Raw genomic sequence first — 20,087 nt, forward strand, 5'->3', positions numbered from 1 at the left:
GTTTGACTATATATTCAAGTCAATGTGATACTAGAGCAGTATAGCTTTAATCTTATACTCTGATGAAAAGGAAGACATTTCTCCCTGTATGCCTCAAGCCATGTATATCTCACACAATTACCCACTTTGAGGACCACAGTCTTCTTGTACAATATCAACACTGAGTACCTCAAAAAGTCTTAGGTTAGTCATAATAAGAATATTCAAGCAAAAAGGTTGCACCTAAAAGGGATCAAAAATGTTATTTTCATTGGTGCATAATAATTATGTGTACTTATGGAATACTGTCTGATATTTTAATGTGTATAATATAGAATGATTACATAAATCTGATTTGCATGCCCATCACTTTACTTAACAAGATCAATGGTCAGACATTTGGAATAGGAACTTTTAGTAATTTAAAAATATCTAGTGCATACTCATTGTATACTATTTGATATATATGCTACTCATTGAAATGTTTAATTCTTCCTGTCTAATGAAACCTTAGATTCTTTGACAACACTAATCCTTATACCAACCCTACATTCATTATTTCTTGTCTTCTTTTAAACACTTCAGACTTCTTACTTATATGTGTCTAAATGCCATTTATGTTTTTATGCCTGAATTGTGAATTTTTGTAACAATGTAACTCAATTTGTCTAATTTCCCCTAATTTTTCATGTCTACCAGTTACAGCACTAGAATTAACCCAGTTTGTTCAAAATTGTCCCTAACCCATTGAAAGACATATTACTAAACTGTCTTATTGCATTTTGTAGGTCCTTTCAAGATATCAAATCATCTGAAGTTTTAGCAAAAGTAGAAAATGAAAAACAATTCTGGCCTTGGAAAATAATTGACATGTGTGGTACATCCTTTGTCCTGTGCTTTCTATGAGTTTGTTAAGTATGTGTATATTGATTTAGAAAAAATATAAGCAATAAGTGATTTATAAATTTTAATTTTAATTTTAAAATTATTGTATAGACGGGTACAGTTACATAAGTTAGGTAATGATTACATCTTTTTTTGAACAGTGTCACCTCTTCCCTCATTTTTCTCTCCTGTCATCCCTCCTTCACAAGTTGTATAGTTCCTTTTCAACTTAGTATCTAGTGAGTATCATTGCTGTATATATTTTAGTAACAAAAAGTACTTGCCTATACATTAATTCATTTTTTTCTTAAAAATCTTTGGAAACTATATTTTTTAAAATATTCACCTTTTAATTCTGTTCACTGTCCATAAAAGCTCTACAACTGGTGCCCCTTCTATATGTGCCCATCTCACAGTTGTGGTGCTATTTTGGGGGGCCTTGTATCTTCATCTATGCTTGGCCACTTAGTAGCACATGGGTGAACAAATTTCTTGCTGTGTTTTACTCTGTAATTACACCTCTCCTAAATCCAGCCATTTATACATTGATAAATAGATTAAAAGGTGTGGATATCTTATGCCTGTAAGTCTAGCTACTGAGAATGCTGAGATTCAGAGATAGCAGTTCCAAGCCAACATTAGGAGCTCATTTCATAAGTTCATGAGATTTTTTTTATCCAATAAACCATTAAAATTAAAAAGGAACACAGGGAGAGAGATGTGAGCAGTAATTTTGCAAGTGCAGTTTAAAAATAATTAGGGACAAAGAGAAATAAAATAAATAATTGATAATTCTTAGAGTTTGGACTTATTCATTATCAAAACTCAGAGATCTCATATTAATACAGTATTTCACTTTGATATCTGATATATTGGACAAATGCGTATTTGGTTATTTGAAATTGGATAGGGAAGGGGGGAAAACAAGATGAGGGGTGGGGGTGGGGGAAAGGGAAATGGGGACCAAGACATGAGAAAGGGTATCAGTGTTTGTGTAGTAATGCACCTTCTATCTGGTGAATATAATGTAACCCTTCTATTAATTACAATAAAAATATATTTAAAAAAACTCAGAGATGTACTTCTCATATAGGGTTGTAGTTTATTCTTAAATTATTTATATAGAAAAATAAATAAGAACTAGGCAAATAAATTGACAAATTCTATATCTTTGATGATAAGGAGATAATAGTATTTCAAAAACCAGATGTCTCCAAAAATCTACTCATAAAACTGAAGGAAATACTCTCTATTTTTCTATTTTACTGAAGTAAAACTGAACTTCCATTTAAAATTCATGAGCTCTGAACCTGAGTTGTGTTCAACTTTGGCTGACATCAGTTTTATATGACTCTAAATTCTTCCTTTTTATCTTATTCATTTAACCTACAAAATGATTTCCTTTAGTTGTGTATTTTAATTAGTGGAAAGGCACATGCTTGCTTTTGTGTACAAATCACTATACTTGGTATTTTATGTGAGTTTCTGAGTAATTTATTTCAACAAGATTTCAAAAACTTGTTTTAGAGTGATATGCCAAAAAAGCCAGCTTTATATACATTACAGAAGAAGTACAGAAGAACTTTTTTGTCACTTTTAGTAGATTTCAGTATACTTTATATTTTTAAATATCTGGTTGAAATAGTTATTCAACCATTGTAGTGAAATGGAGGGTCATGTCTAATTTGCAAACAGGGTTTCAATATTTTTTTTCACATTTCCCTACTGCCCTGTTTTCCTCTCCAGATGATAAAAGTACAAACAGAATTAATAATTTATCTAATAATTCCATATTATCCTCTGCTTTCAAAGGCCAGTCATAGCTTCTCATTTGAAGGTAATCACACTGTATTGTCAACACAGATTTCTTCTCCAGTATGACTTTCAATTTCAGATGCATATGTCAAGTTTGAGGGTTAGTACCAAATTCTGGAAATGGACTGCCTCTTCTCATACCAATAACTTATGTGTTCTTTCTTTAGGTTATTTCATTGGCCACACTGAGTATGGATGAAACAAACCAGTCTGCAGTGTTAGAATTTGTGCTTCTGGGACTTAGCCACTCATGGAATATCCAAGTCTTACTTTTTATGATATTTCTGATGCTTTATCTTATTATTGTATCAGGAAATATTTTGATAATAATTGTCATCTTCACTGACTCCCATCTTCATTCACCTATGTACTTCTTGTTGGCCAATTTGTCCTTCGTTGATTTGTGGCTATTGTCAGTCACTACTCCTAAGATGATCACAGACTTTCTTAGAGAGAGAAAGACCATTTCATTTGGAGGCTGCATGTCCCAAATTCTCTTTGTACATTTTGTTGGTGGAGGAGAAATGGTGCTCCTGGTGGTAATGGCCTATGATCACTATGTAGCCATTTGCAAACCACTTCACTATTTTTCCATTATGAACCTGCATAATAGCTTTAGGTTGGTGATGACTGCCTGGACCATTGGTTTTGTGTATTCCATGAGTCAGCTTATTGTGATTATGCAGCTACCATTTTGTGGAAAGGAAATAGATAGCTTCTTCTGCGATATCCCACTAGTAATCAAGTTGGCTTGCATGGAGTCTTCTAACTTGGGAATGTTAATGAATGGTGATAGTGGTGTTTTAGCTATGACCTGTTTCATTTTGTTGCTGATATCATACACTTACATTCTCTTCACTGTCCATAAAAGCTCTAAAACTGGTGCATCCAAGGCCATCTCTACATGCACTGCCCATCTTACAGTGGTGGTGCTATTCTTTGGGCCTTGTATCTTCATCTATGTTTGGCCACTTAGTATCACAGGGGTGGACAAATTTCTTGCTGTGTTTTACTCTGTAATTACACCTCTCTTAAATACAGCCATTTATACATTGAGAAATAAAGAGATTAAAACCGCTCTGGAGAGATTACAAAACTACTTCAAAGAGACCAAGGTTAACACTTCATGAAAGCTCATATGAATACTTAAAACTAACAATGTATATCCATAGTAATATAGGATTCAAAGTTGGAGTGCTCATTATACAAGCACTGGCTTTGCATATAAGATTTAAGATAAAATAGATGACTGAATTCAGTTTCTATAGAAACCAGTAGAATTCAATGAAGTATTTTTCTAAAATCTAAAAGTTATTGATCCATCTCTATAGGGTATATTATTGAAATAGTCTCCATTTCCCTCTAAGCATATTAGTCAAATTGATGTAATTCTTTCTAAAAAACAAAAATTTAAAAAATCATGAAATTATTCCTAGATGCATTGAAAAATTCTTATAAAATATTACAATTCCTCCAAATTCATTAAAATTTTTCCAATATATTCCAAAATATTACAATTTTGTCCTTAAGCAAGTTTCCCACCCAACTGTTAATGGACAAAAACTGAAAAAGATATAACAAGAGTGAAAAAAAATAGAAGGAAAAATGACAAAAGCAACTTTGAGCATATTTGTCACTACCTAAATAAATAAGTAAATAACTACTAATAGATTCTTATCAAACTCAAAGATACGCATATACATGTGTATATACATTGAATTATAAATAATTTTTATAAATATCCTGAAATGCCATTCTATTGAGGAAAGGGCCATGCCTTATTTGACTATTTCTTAAAGTAATAAAAGCAATAAAGCAATAAAAGCAATAAAATGTAAAATGGCTCTTTCATTCTAGTTTTTGGCTGCCTTATTGAAGTTTAGGCAGCCTTAGTAAAAGATGAAAGATTTATATGACATGAAGAGAAATCAGTATTATGTGGCCTTAGGTGTGTGGGTTGATTTCTAGGTTTTCAATTCTGTTCCATTGATACTCAGGCCTATTCTTATGCCACTACTGAACTCTTTTTAATCACTATAGCTCTCTAACACAGTCTAACATTTTGTATTGAAATTCCTCCACTGCTGTTCTTTCTGCTAAGGATTTTTTTTGCTATATGGGGTCTTTTATTGTTCCATAAGAATTTTTGGATTGCTTCCTCTATTTTGTAAAGAATCATATTGGGATATTGATAGGTATTGAACTGAACATGTAGATAGCCCTATACAGGATTGCCATTTTCACAATGTTAATCCTTCCAATCCAGGGGCATGGAAGGTTTTTCCACTTCCTTAGTTCTACTTTAATGTCTTTTTCCAGGCTTTTAAATTTTTCATGATAATGATCCTTTGTTTCCTTAATTAAGTTAATTCCTAAGTATTTTTTGAGGCTATTGCAAATGGAGTTACTTTCCTGATTTCTGCCTCTCTCTTTTTGTTGTTGGCATACAATAAAGGCATTGATTTTTGAGGGTTAATTTTATACCCTGATACTTTGCCAAAGTTTTGAATCAGCTTGATTAACTTGGGAGTAGAGTCTATAAGGTTTATTAAATACAGAATCGTGTCATCTGCAAAGAGGGAAATCGGGAAGGGAAGAGAAGGGATAAAAGGTGATAGGGAAGGAGTAGGGGAGGGAAAGGGGGACAAAAACCTGAGAAAGGGTATCAAGTTTTGAGAAGTACTGTAACCATTACCTGACAAAGGTAACTATAACCCCTCTACACATTATCCTGACAATAAAATACAATTAAGAAAGCACACAGGCTCTGCTCCTGAGTGCTGTGGTTCCTGACTCCACAGTGCAGCCATGGCAGAACCACAGCCCGTGTCTGGCCTCACTGATGAGGTCGCCCTCAGTTGCTGCTCCGACATGGACCCCAGCACCAACAATTTTCTGTTACAGCAGACCATGCTACGAATTAAGGATCCTAAGAAGTCACTGGATTTTTATACTAGAGTTCTTGGAATGACGCTACTCCAAAAATTGGATTTTCCTTCTATGAAATTTTCACTCTACTTCTTGGCTTATGAGGATAAAAATGACATCCCCAAAGAGAGAAAGGAAAGAGTAGCATGGACATTCTCCAGAAAAGTTACACTTGAGTTGATGCACAATTGGGGCACAGAAGATGATGAGACCCAGAGTTACCATAATGGCAATTCAGACCCTCGAGGATTTGGTCATATTGGAATTGCTGTTCCTGATGTTCACGGTGCTTGTAAAAGATTTGAAGACATGTGAAAGGGTATCAATGTATGTGAACCAATGCACCTTCTATCTGGCAAATATCATGCAACCCTTTTATTAATTACAATAAAAATATATATTAAAAAAAGAGAAAAACTAAAAAAAAAGATTTGAAGAATTAGGAGTCAAATTTGTGAAGAAACCTGATGACGGTAAAATGAAAGGTCTGGCCTTTATTCAAGATCCTGATGGCTACTGGATTGAAATTTTGCATCCTAACTGTGTAACAGCTATTGTGTAGTTGTGTGAGAACACTTCTGTGAGGAGCAGTGGAGACCAAAAGAGAAAGGAAACGGTGTAATTGGAAATATTCAGATACCTGGAGCATCTAGGTCCAATGGATTGATGGATTGTGTTCTAATTCAAATTATTTTTAAGTACATTTTCCTTTCCTGTTTCAGCATTTCCCTGCCCACCCACACATAGTTATTTTTTTTTGCCAGCCCTGGGCTTGAGTTCAGGGCTTGAGCACTGTTCTTGGACTTTCTCGCTTGAGCCTCAACACCACTTCCGGCTTTTTTCTATGTATGTGGTATCAAGGAATAGAACCCGGGTCTTCGTGCATGCTAGGCAGGCACTTTAACCACGAGGCCAAACTCCCGGCCCCCCACACATAGTTATTCTAGTTTTAAAGTAGTACTTTATCATTGACCTTGAAGGTAGTTGTATAACTTTACTTTTTAGGTAATAATTAGGATAAGTCCCTTTAAAGGCTGAATTTCTACCTTCTGCCTCCCAAATTACCTCTCTTCAAATTCTTCAAATCTGCCTTTGAAACTTTTTTTTTAAACTTTCTTTGTGTATGTGTCTGGTCGTTATCTTCTGGGGTTTTTCTATTCCCATAAATACTTTTCACAATACAAAGCAAAGAACACCGACCAAAAGTGAAATTCATATGTACTTCAAACAATACAAAGTGTTTATTTTACAAAAGAGAAGGAATTCCTGAGAGCAATTCAGAATCATGCTGACAAGGATACGAATAGAATAATGAATATCATTTCTTTCATGAAATAATTTCAGAATTCAAAGACTAACTTCATTTACCTGACTGTGGGGAGGAAGAAGGATACAATCTCCAGCTATTGGGCGAGGCAGTAATATACTCTTTATTACTAACTAATCATCCTGTGAGAAAGAAAGCGGGGTGTGTAGAATAATGTGAATGAATTGAGCATTCAAGGTCTCACCATCATTTTAATAATTTAGATTATGCCTCACTATTATGCCTTACAATACCTCTTGCATTAGTCTCTTATATAAACCTTCCATGAGTTTGTGCACTGTGCTCTCAGGTCGTAGGCCTGATTATCATGGTGAGACACCTGGGTGTTCCCATCTTTGTGATGCTTGAATGACTCATAAGGAATCTTCTTACCCCAAGGTCTGCATGATGCCAGTTCAATTATATTGAATTGTAACAGAAATATTAGAAGTAGGCTCAGCAGTCTTCCCTCCAGTGTTCACTGGGTTTCAGAAATTCAAAGTGATTCTGAAAATCTCTTATGGTCTGAAGGATAAAAACATCCAGCCTGTGGTTGAACTACATTTAGATTTTCTGTAGACCCTAATGGAAGACTTGGATAGGCCATGACAGCTGTTCTTTCATTGGTAGTACTTCACATTTTTCACATTTCCTTTTTGGATCAAGCAGGTTCATGTGAGCAATTTAAAGAAATTGTACATGTAGGCCAAAATAAATTTTAAGAATTACTTTAATTTGTTAAAAAAAAGAAAGCACACAAAAAAATTGTAACATAGGTTAGTATAGAAAACATTTTTCAATCAATTATACACAGCACTTATTTTTAACTATGTAATTATGTTTTTCTCATATGTTAAAAAAATCTAGTAAAAGTGGATACCCTGAAAATATTACAGAAAGAATAGGAGAAACACTAAGGCTCATTGGCACAGGTCCAGATTTTTTAATAACGATTCAAAAAACAACTCAAGAGAAGATAAGACAAACAGGAGCACATTAAAATGTAGAGCTTCCTCATGGCAAAGGACATAGATAGCTAAATAAATAGAAAGACCACAGAATGGGAGAACATCTTTTTTTCTAATTTATAGACAGTAGAGATTTTTTGTCATTAGTAGAGGATTTACTATTATATTTTCCAGATGGAAGATTCATTACTTCATAAATATTGATACCTCTTCTCATGTTTTTGCCCCAATTGTCCTCCCCCCACCCCTTCCCCTCACCTTGTTCTCCTTCCTTCCCTTTGTATTTCAGACAAACAAATAAACATATATACAATATATCAGATAACAAGATCAGATACTCTAACAATATGAGATTAACCAAGGGGCAACAAAAAGGTGAGAAATAACATAGTACATTAAGAATGACAATCATATGTTGTCTTGTTTCCATATCTTGCAGGTCCTATCATTTAGCTTTATTCTATATGGCCTTATGTATCTAGGTTTTGAACTATTGTAATAATCGGCTAGGAGAGTCCAAAGTTTGCACTAATTATTACAAATGAGGGAAACCATTGAGCCAATGTTCCCTTGGGTCTGGCTTACTTAACTAGCCACACAATAGACAAGGGCCTCATATCTAAAATATAATTAGAACTCAAAATTTTAATTCCCCAAAAACATCCTCAAGAATTCACTACCCCATAAAAAGTGGGCTAAAGACTTAAAGAGAGACTTCTCTGAAGAGGACATAAAAATGACAAATATACACATGAAGAAATGCTCGACATCTCTGGCCATAAAAGAAATGCAAATCAAAACAACACCTAGATTTCATCTCACCTTAGTTAGAGTGGCCATTATCAAGGAAACAAATAACAACAGATGCAAGAGGGGATGTGGCCAAAATGGAACAATACAACAGTTTTGTTTTTAGTGTAAACATGTTCAACTACTCTGGAAAGCAGTGTGGAAGTTCCTCAAAAGACTAACCATAGAGCTTCATTATTACCCAGCAATCCCAATTTGGGGCATTTACCCAAATGACCACGAACAAGGATATACTAAAGCAATTAGCACAATCGTGTTCATTGAAGCATTATTTACCAAAACTAAGATATGTAACCAACCCCATCACCCCCAAGTAGATGGATGGATCAATAAAATATGGCATATATGTACAATGTAATACTGTGCTTCCATCCAATGACATCACGTCCTTCATAAGGAAATGGAAAGACTGGAAAAACACATATTGTGAAGCAAACAAGCTGTAAATAAACATGGAGGGCCAGTTGTTTAGCCTAATGGTAGTGTACTTGCCCAGCATGCATGAAGCCCTGTGTTTGATTCCTTGCTTACTACATACACAGAGAAGACCCGAGTGATGCTGTGAACTGAGGGCCTGTGAATCACAGCATCTTTGAGAAAGTTCGAGAAGAGTACCCAGGCCCTGAGTTCAAGTCCCAGAACTGGCAAAAAAGAAATATATACTCCATGTTTTCTGTCGTTTGTAATAATTAGTACATGTCTAAGATAGTCCTAGCAGGAGAGCCTACTCAATTGCTATGTACATCTGACTATATAAGATGATGCTCTCAAATGTGCTCCAAGATATGAAAGCAAGGTTTGTCTCCGTTGGGTGCTTTTTAATGTACTATGTGAAATTTTCTTTTTTTTTCTTCCCTGTGGTTTGTCCCCTATTATCACTGTGTATTGAACCTCATATGGTACCCTGGGTCTTGTTTACATATTTATCTGAATTAGAGAAGAGAAGGGGAACAATAAAATGGTGGAGCAAAGGACAAGGATAAAAAAATTAAACAGCAATATTCTGAAGACACTATGTTGGAAAAAAATTACAACATGAGAGGGGTGAGGGGATGGGAAGTGGAAGAAAAATGAGGGAAGGGGTAACAGTGTTCAACCAGAAAAATACTCTCTACCTTACATATGTAACTGTAATCCCTTTGTATATCACTATGACAACATTGAAAAGCCTTCTAAATTTTTCAAGTCATAAATCATGTATAGGATGGTAAAATAAATTCATTGAAATTTTATGTATAATCAAAAATAAAATTCTCAAAACAAAAAGACAATTTCTTTTTTGTGAAAATATTAGAGTTTAAATTATATAATTTTCATCTTTCATTGTTTTTTCTCTGGTGTCATATGTATTGGCTTAAATACTTTTGGTATCTCAAAATGGTATACTAGAAATCAAGAGAGAAATGAATTAAAGTTCCTCAAAGCAACATTGTTTTATTATACTTTTCTTAAAGGTTTAAGACCTAAGTTTCATTCCCCAAAATGTTAATTAAGTATTCAATATTAACCAATGTAATATAATTTATTATTCACATAGAATTTTTAAAGTAATTCATACCAAGAATACAACACAACATATATATATATTTATATATATATATTAACATTACAAATGAAAATCTAGTTCTTCGTAAGGTATACTTTGCAGTTTAGTTTTATCAAGCACTGAAGAAAATATTTTTTTAATTTATATTTTTATTGTAATTAATAAAAGGGTTACATGATATTTGCCAGATAGTGCATTAATTCACATACATTGATACCCTTTCATATGTCTTGGTACCCATTACCCTCCCCCCAACCCACCCACCCGTCTTGGTTTTCCCCCCTTCCCTATCAAATTTCAAATAACCAAATACAAATAAATTCAATATATCAGATAACAAAATGAGATACTGTAACAATATGAGATACCCAAGGGACAGTAAAGGAGATGAGAGATAACATAGTACATAAAGGACAACAATCATTCGTTATATGGCTTTTGTTTCAATATCCTGGAGGTCCTTTCAATTAGCTTCATACTATATGGCCTTATGTATCAAGGTTTTGCTCTATTGCAAATCTCTGCTAGTAGAGCCCAAGGTTTGTACTGATTATGACAAATGAGGGAAACCATTGAGCCTAAGTTCCTTTGAGTTTGGCTTACTTCACTTAATATGATTTTTTCTAAGTCTTTCCATTTCCTAACAAATGGGTCGATGTAGTTCTTTCTGACAGCAGCATAGAATTCCATTGTGTACAAATACCACAACTTGTTGATCCATTCATCAACTGAGGGACATCTAGGTTGGTTCCATATCTTTGCTATGGTGAATAGTGCTGCAATGAACATTGTTGTGCTAGTGGATTTAGTATGCCCTTGTTTCTGGATGGTTGGGTAAATGCCAAGTAGTGGAATTGCTGGGTCATAGGGGAGTTCTATGCTTAGCCTTTTGAGGCACTGCCACACTGCTTTCCATAGTGGTTGAACGAGTTTACACTCCCACCAACAGTGTAGTAGTGATCCCTCCTGGCCACATCCCCTCCAGCATCTGTGATTATTCGTTTTCCTGATCCTGGCCATTCTAACTGGAGTGAGGTGGAATCTTAGAGTTGATTTGATTTGCATTTCTTTTATGACCAGAGATATTGAGCATTTCTTCATGTGTCTATATGAAGAAAATATTTTTGAAGTATACACCAACCAACCATTTTCTTCTCTCTGATTTAAATGTATCCTTGGTTCACTGTCAAGGTATCATCCATCATTCTACCATGACATTTTCTCACTATATATCTCAAGTAACATGACTTACTTTTAAGAATGTTGAATATGATATCTCTAGAAAGTCTTGTATCTTAGATTTTATCTTATCTTTATTCTTATAGCATATCTTATCCATAGAAGATAAGCTTTAGAGTTAAATGCTATTTCTCTATATTTCACAAAATTTTGAGGATGGAAATATAAATAAGATAATGTAAAATTTATGAGTGGATCAACAAGTTGTGGTATTTGTACACAATGGAATTCTATGCTGCTGTCAGAAAGAACTACATCGACCCATTTGTTAGGAAATGGAAAGACTTAGAAAAAAATCATATTAAGTGAAGTAAGCCAGACTCAAAGGAACTTAGGCTCAATGGTTTCCCTCATTCGTCATAATCAGTAGAAACCTTGGGCTCTACTAGCAGAGATTTGCAATAGAGCAAAATCTTGATACATAAGGATATATAATGTGAAGCTAATTGAAAGGACCTCCAGGATAGTGAAACAAAAGCCATATAATGAATGATTGTTGTCCTTAATGTACTATGTTGTCTCTCATCTCCTTTGCTGTCCCTTGGTTATCTCATATTGGTAAAGTATCTCACTTTGTTATCTGATATATTGAAGTTATTTGTATTTGGATATTTGAAATTTGATAGGGAAGGGGGGAAAACCAAGACGGGTATGGGGTGAGGGGGGGGAGGGAAACGGATACCAAGACATGTGAAAGGGTATCAATGTATGTGAATTAATGCACCTTCTATCTGGCAAATATCATGTAACCCTTTTACTAATTACAATAAAAAAATAAAAATAGAAAAAAGATAATGTAAAATTTTTTAAACATAGTTTCTCATGAGAGTATCCAAATCGTAAATCTGAATTTCAAATTTCAGTTATTTTCTTTCATGTGACCCAGGAATAGCATATACAATTTAATTGGATAGATTTTCATTCATTTCTAATTTTTCTATTAGCAGTACCTTGATAGGTAATAATAAATATGACAAAAATTCTACTTTCCATGGTTTACTTAATTTGTAATGATTAGTATACATCTAAGATTTTCCTAACACAGGATCAGAATAACTCAATAGCTATGTTCGTATGACCGTATAAGATGATGCTAAGTGATATGAATTCCAGGATATAGAAAGAAGAGATTTATCTTTGTGGTTTTTGTTTTTAATGTTCTATGTGAAGTTATTTCTTTTATCTTTTTTTTTCCTTATGGTTTTTCTCCTGAGTGTACTGTATCTGACTTTGGTACCTAGTGAATTGTATGTATGCTTATTTGCTTATTCAATTCAGGGAAGGGAAGAGTAAAAACAAGATGATGAGACATGAACAAAGGGTGAACCAAAGTAATAGCAGTATTCATATGACAATATGTTGGAAATGAACTTTACAACCTGGGAGGGAGTGAGGCGGGGAAAGTGGGAGAAAATCATGGGAAGGGATAACATTGTAATGCAGTTGCTACTTTACAAATGTAAAGGCAATCCTCCTATTTATCACCCGGACAATAAAGTTAAATATCTACATATAGACATATACATTCCTTACAAATTTCAAATAACCAAAGCCAGATTTAATTTTTGAGCTAATGAAAATAGTGTATACCCTGGTTGAAACTATATCTACCTTAGGAACAAAGACATCTAACCAAGAAAGTTGTAGTGATTGGGAGCAATTTTCATGAGGTAATCAGACATAACAAAGTAACTACCTTTATCCACTTCCTCATCTTTATTGTCCAATTCAGGCAATAAGATCTTTCTCCCATGAGAGCAATGGAAGAATTCATTTTACCATCCACCATTCAATTAGGTCATTCTTGTAATGGGCACCTAGGAATATAGTCAAGCCAGGTAAATAATGAGTTGTAATTATATTGATGTCAAGTAAATTTCTTTATCTGTGGTGATTTTGTGTACTTAATTTTGGCAAATAATGATTGTTAAATATGTAGTATTGCATATGAGAGGAAGAATGTATAAATCATGAATGAATATTCATTCCCATGAAAGAAAATTCTAATGCCTACACAGAGAAAAGATTTCTAGTGAACCTGCCACTAAGTGGATCTTCACAGAATACTATGCCACAGTGAAGACTTGGCACTAAAGTGAGTTATCAGTATTGTTAGGAAGAGAACATTTATGAGAAATTAACTTCATGTGGTTGTACAACACATGTCATCAAATTGGTGATATTATATAAGAATCCACTGAGAAGACATTGGTGTGCATCAAATAAAAGGGACTAATACAGAAATTCTTAGGATCTATTGACAAGCTTATGCTTGTCTCAGCAGGCTGAGATCATGGTGAAAAGGGAGTTCAAGTAGAAACATGAAGCTCCAATGTTCAATTAACCATTAAATAAATAAAAGTTGCTGTGTGGCTCAAGTGGTAGAGACCAAGCCTTGAGTTAAAAAACAAAGCAAAACAAGTAAGGTACAATGTATAAGTTTGAGTTTAAACTCCATAACCAGTATGTGTGCCCATGCATGAGTGTACCCCCACACACATGCGCACACTCACACTTACACACTCACACATTTTTTTTCAGAGTTTTGTGGATTTAATCTTGCTGGGGTTTGTTTTTTGCATTGTAAGACATATTTCTTTTCTTTTTTGCCAGTCCTGGGCTTGAAGTCAGGGCCTGAGCACTGTCCATGGACTTTTCTCAAGACTAGGCAGAGCTCTATGACTTAAGCCACAGCACCACTGTCAGCTTTTTTTCTATGTATGTGATACCGAGGAATCGAACCTGGGTCTCAGTGCATGCTAGGCAATCACTCTACCACTACGCCAAACTCCCAGCCCAAGTAAGACTTCTATGTATTGCTAACTCATTTAAGTGAAAGTTTTGTCCTATTTTGCTGATTGTTTTTTGGCATAAAGAAAAGCTATTCATTTTTACATCATTTTATTGTCTTTTTTTCTTCAATAAAGCTATTTATTAAACTAAAAATTTTAGCCGGGTGTGGTGGCTCACACCTGTAAACCTACTCAGGAGGCTGAGATGTGAGAATCAAGGTTCAAAGCCAGCCAGGGCACTAAAAACTGTGAGACTCTTACCACTAATTAACCACTAGAAAATGGGAAGTAGGACTGTGGCTCAAGAGGCAGGGTGGTAGCCTTAAGCTGAAGAGCTCAGGGACAGACAGCACTCAGGCCCAGAGTTCAAGGTCCATGACAAAACAAACAACAAAGAAAAAAACAAACAAAGAAACCCCCCAGAAAACTAAGAATTTTAAAGAAATTCTGTAGGGTATTTGGGATCATATCACCAAAAAAAGTGACACTTTGAATTCTTTCTTTAGTTGCTACTTTCACTCACCATCTTGCTATGCCTAAAAAGTCTAGCAATACATTGAAAAGAATGGAGACATGGATTCAGTCTTAGATGTGATTTGGATTTTATTCCTTCTTCCATAAAAGTAACACAAGGCAATATTGGCTGCATATTTATTACATACATTTTTATTGTACAAAGGGAGGTGTTACAATTACTAGCTCCTTTAAAGTTGTTATTATAATTCAATGCAGAATTTTGTCAAAGATTTTTTAAAATCAGTTGAGATAATTGAGGGATTTGTTTTCTTGGCTCCATTTGTAGGCTATATGACATTTATCCATTTATATATGTGGATCCAGCCTTTATCTTGGAAAGAAAACTGAATGACTTTTTAATATATTGTAATTTAATATGTGAGTATTTTTGTATAGACATATTTTTAATTAGAAAATATTTATTTTATAAATAAGTATGGAGTATGGTGGTTGAGTCCATGTATAAGTCCTTTACTTGTTCATGTCTAGGTTTTTTTTTACTTTTTTGAGAAATTTTGATACTAATATTTTTAGATTATTGTAAACAAAATTGTTTTCTTGGATTTGCTGCTCTATCTATTCATTATTGTTCTACAGAAAAGGTACTATTTTGGAGAAGAGAGATTTTATGTCCTGAAAAATTTCCAATATTATCAGTAATAGAATCTTTAGAGTGGATTCTAGGATCTTTCAGATATAGGAACATATATCCTGAAAATAGAGTTAGTTTTAATTCTTTATTGATGGAAATGTCATAGTTCCCTGATTTTTCATATTTCCTGTATTTCACTGTTGTGATTAAGTAATTTGAAGACCCTATTTAGTTTTGGATTTTAGATGACTGGAGTGAAATTTGACATATGCAGGAGAAAGAATAATATTATGTCATTTGAGGAGAAATGGATGGACCTGGAGTAGATATTAAATGAAAATATGGCAAAAGAAGTAAGTCAGGCTCAGAGAGGCAAAAGATTTTTATTTTCTCTTACATATGGAAATGAGATTCAAATTATAAATATATATGTGTGTGTATATATGAGCAAACACAGAATCATGTTCATGAACAAATAAACATATTCACTAAAATATGGTGTGTGCATGAATGAAGATTGCAGTGGTGTAACCTCTTTATACAACTTAAAGTTAAAGAATGAATACTGGGAAGCTGATATGTGTTGGAGAACCATGACTTGAGACCTAGTGGATGGTGGGAAAACAAATGGAGTGAGGAATGGTGCATCAATATGATCATAATACTTAATGGAACCAGATAATTCAAAGGAAGGTCTAATTTGGATATATAGAGAGGATAACATTTGAAGGATAATACCGTTCAAGATACATTGCAATTATATGGACCTGTTGAAATGAAACCCCTTGTGCATCTATGTGTTTAAGATTGCTGAATATTACTCTTTGTAAATTATTTTTTATATGATAGACAAAATTGAAAACAAATGTGTTAAAGAATTGCAAAGAACCCAAATGATAGTTCAAAAGTGGAGTTGGGACCAAAGGGTTTCAACATTACTGACAATAATAGAAAGAACTGCAACACAATTATTTTAAAGTTTATTAATTTGTTATTTTACTAGACATTTCTTTTATCTCACTATAGGAGTTTTTTTTGCCAGACACAGATTCTTTCTTAAAATTTTTAATAATTTTATTTTTTTCCATATATTTTTATTGTAATTAAAAGAATGGTTCCATTATATTCACCAGATAGAACGTGCATTACTTCACAAACATTAATACCCTTTCTCATGTCTTGGTCCCCATTTCCCTCCCCCACCTCTGCCCCTCATCTTGTTTTCCCCCTTTCCTATCTGATTTCACATAACCAAATATGCATATATACAATACAATATCTCAGATAACAAGGTGAAATACTGTAACAATATGAGGTAACCAAGGGACAGCAAAGGAGATGAGAGAGAACAATACATTAAGGACAACAATCACTCATTATATGGCTTTTTGTTTCTTTCTTTCTCGGGCGGGGTGGAGGGGTCTGAGTTAAGTTCTATTGCTTGGCACCGCTCTGCTTTCCCGATGTGTTTGGGGATGCGCTGTATTACTCATGCCTCTGCGTTCCCTCTGCGGGAGCTCCAAGGTGGTGGGGAGTCTTTCACTCCCCTCGTGTCTCCACGGCCGCCTGTGTTCTGCGTCTGGGTTCCACTGCTTGCTGTTCTGGTTCTGCATCTGGGTTCCGAGGCTTCCGCCCTTCGCTGGCCCGGTTCTGTGCTGGTTTCTGCAGCACTTGGGCTCCCGGCCTGGCGCCCTCCACTGCCAGCGCTTTTCGCGGCTTGGAGCCGGCGGAGAGAGGTGGGGGAGGGGTCCTCACATTCCAAATTCTTTGAGAAAGTTGGATCTAAGCTTTATCTGGATTTCTTTTCCAGTTTGAGTCCTTCTCCGTTGCTTTTTGAGTTTGTTGTTGTGGATTTCTTAAGGTAGTTGGCTCGTGGGATTCCCTGGTTCTCTCTTTTTGTGAGAGAGAGCTAGGCAGCGTCCCTATTGTCTCGGCGCCATCTTCCTTCTCCCTATATGGCTTTTTGTTTCTATATCCTGGAGGTTTTTTCATTTAGCGTCATACTATTAGGTTTTGTTCTATTGTAAATCTTTGCTAGGAGAGACCAAGGTTTCTGCTGATTATGACAAATGAGGGAAACCATTGAGTCTATGTTCCTTTGAGTCTGGCTTACTTCACTTTTTTCTAAGTCTTTCCATTTCCTTACAAATGGGACAATGTCATTCTTTTGACAACAGCATAGAATTTCATTGTGTATAAATACCACATCTTGTTGATCTACTCATCAAATGAGGGGCAGCCAGATGCAAATTCTGATAGCCAGCATTTAATTAAATTCCCTATGGCCGAAAGTGGGGCTGTGGCTCCAGGGGAAGGGTGGTAGCCTTGAGCAGAGGAGCTCAAGTGCCCAGGCCTAGAGCTTAAGCCCCACAACCTAAAAAAAAACAAGATAAATTCCCTATGGCCTACATAGGTCTAAAGAAATTGAATTATATGTTTAATGGTCCTAATGTTCATCTTGTAGTCACTTTTTCATATTCTCCTTTCTTTTGCTTTGTTTCTGATGCTCTATTATATACTAAAAATTTAAAAGAATGCATTAAATCAATAGAGTTTTCTAATTGCTTGCTTTTGTAGCAAAATGAAGTAAAATGTTTCAGTAAGTTACTTATTACCTAATTAGTTCATAGTTTCTTATCTCTAGCAGATAACCAAACATGCTTTACAATTTAAATTACCCAAATTTTAGTTTTCCAGGGAACATATATTAACTCTCTGCTTCTAAGAGGAAAAAAATCGTTAAATATGCTCATTCTTTTTTATAATAACTTTTATTTATCTGTGCATTACAGAAAACACCTATAAACAAAGTACAAAGAATCTATTTTGACAATCCTCCCCCATGGTCAAATTCAAAATCACTGGATGTAATAAACCCATTCGCCTTTCGGCCTCTTTCAAACAGAAATATTAACCAAACTCCATTTAGTGAAATAAAAACATCTTTCATTTGAATAGGCTCATTCTTATACACAATTAGTCTGAGTTGTTGAAATGATGTGGTATAAAATCTACCACAATTTTTGTATGAATGAACAAATCAGAACAATAACAGAATGAATCCCAGTGAGATGCATATATGGAGAAAACACACCATTCTTGGTCAGAATGTAAATTACCTAACACATTTTAAAATCCATATGGAGGTCAACAAAAAACATTAAAAATTTCCCTGTTATCCTATTTTACCATCCATGGGGATATACTCAAATGAAATAAGTTAATTTTCAGTAGAGTTTTGTATACATCTGAGTTTATGTTCTCACAGTTCACCAAAACAGGTTATGAAATCCACCTAGGTACTCAACTGTGAATGATTCAGTTAGGAAAACAATGCCATGTATACACAATATTGCACATATGTATAAAATTGACTCTGTGTAGTCAAAAATTGATTCTGTTTATAGAAAACTGGAACTCGAGTTATAATTTTAAACATCAACAATCAGTCAAAAAATAACACACATTTTTTCATATGCAGAGCATAGATTTCCTAAAAAGTGATATAAACACAAAGAGGATGCTATTGGAAAGTGGTAACAGTAAGTGCGGAAGGGTACAAGCCAGGGTGAAATGATAAATATGATCAAAATATATTACACACATACATCAAAATGGCATATTGAAATACTTTATTTTCTTCAATGAAAAAATGCCAATGATATCAAAACATATCCTTAATAACCATGGAATTGGTGGGCTGACAATGTGGCTTAGTGTTAGAGTGTTTGCCTAGCATTCATAAAGCCCTGGGTTCAATTCCTCAGTACAACATAAACAGAAAAAGCCAGAGTGGCAATGTGGCTCAAGTGGGAGAGTGCTAACCTTGAGCAAAAGAAGGTAAGAAAGAGTGCCGAGGCCTCAAGTTCAAGCCAAGAAACTGGCGAGTTGCTGGACACACACAAGCTGCCTAAGATGAACTATGAAGATATAAATCATTTTAAAAGACTCATACAAAGCAAGGGAATGTCCAAATATCAATCGATTCACAGCTGAATTCAGCATGACTGTTAATGATGAACTAACACCCATCAACCTGAAGCTTTTCTATAAAATAGAAATGGAAGGATCACTATCAAACAATGTTTATGAAGTCAGTATTACCCTTCTCCCCCAAATAGGCAGGAAACTAATGAAAAAAAGAACTATTGGCAAATCTCTCCAATGAACAGAGGAAAACAGCTCTTTAATAAAAAAGTTTCAAAAAGAATTCAACAACCACTAAATATATATATATATATATATTCTGACTAATTGAGGTGTATCTCAGAAATGCAAGGTTGGAATCAATAAGTGAAACAACAAATTAACAGAGCCAAAGGCAAAAATCACACGATTGTATCAACAGATATAGAGAAGATCTTTGACAGAAAAATAAAACAACCAACCAAACAAACAAAAAAGGCTAGAGGCATCACTCAGATGCTACAAGAAGCTACAAGAATTTACAACGAGTGTGTCAGAAGCTAAAAGAACTTGAGTTTAAAATCAAATACTTCCAAAAAATGACTCAAAGTCACATTGAAAAAAACTTGATATCAGTGGGCAAAAGAGCATACAACTTGGGGCCGGCAGTTTAGCCTAGTGGTAGAGTGCTTGCCTAGCATGCATGAAGACTCAGGTTCAATTCCTCGGTACCACATACATAGAAAAAAGCCAGAGTGGTGCTGAGGCTCAAGTGGTAGAGCTCCAGCCATGAGAAAGTCCAAGG

General features: G+C 34.7%; 2 protein-coding genes across 2 annotated transcripts; both read left to right on the forward strand.

The window, feature by feature from the left end:
• The first annotated feature begins 2,870 nt into the window (after positions 1-2,870).
• On the forward strand, positions 2,871-3,809 carry LOC150066378 (olfactory receptor 4K14-like). Its single transcript, XM_090352718.1, has one exon. The coding sequence runs from the start codon at positions 2,871-2,873 to the stop codon at positions 3,807-3,809; it is 939 nt and encodes a 312-aa protein (XP_090208844.1).
• Positions 3,810-5,484: 1,675 nt separating this feature from the next.
• Positions 5,485-6,344, forward strand: LOC150066379 (lactoylglutathione lyase-like). The gene is made up of 2 exons (XM_090354553.1): positions 5,485-5,918; positions 6,037-6,344. The coding sequence occupies exons 1-2, from the start codon at positions 5,488-5,490 to the stop codon at positions 6,167-6,169; spliced, it is 564 nt and encodes a 187-aa protein (XP_090210679.1). The 5' UTR covers positions 5,485-5,487; the 3' UTR covers positions 6,170-6,344.
• Positions 6,345-20,087: the final 13,743 nt, after the last annotated feature.

The sequence above is a fragment of the Megascapheus bottae genome, chromosome 2, assembly GCF_031878675.1.
Source record: "Megascapheus bottae isolate mThoBot1 chromosome 2, mThoBot2.hap1, whole genome shotgun sequence".
Lineage (NCBI taxonomy): Eukaryota > Metazoa > Chordata > Mammalia > Rodentia > Geomyidae > Megascapheus > Megascapheus bottae.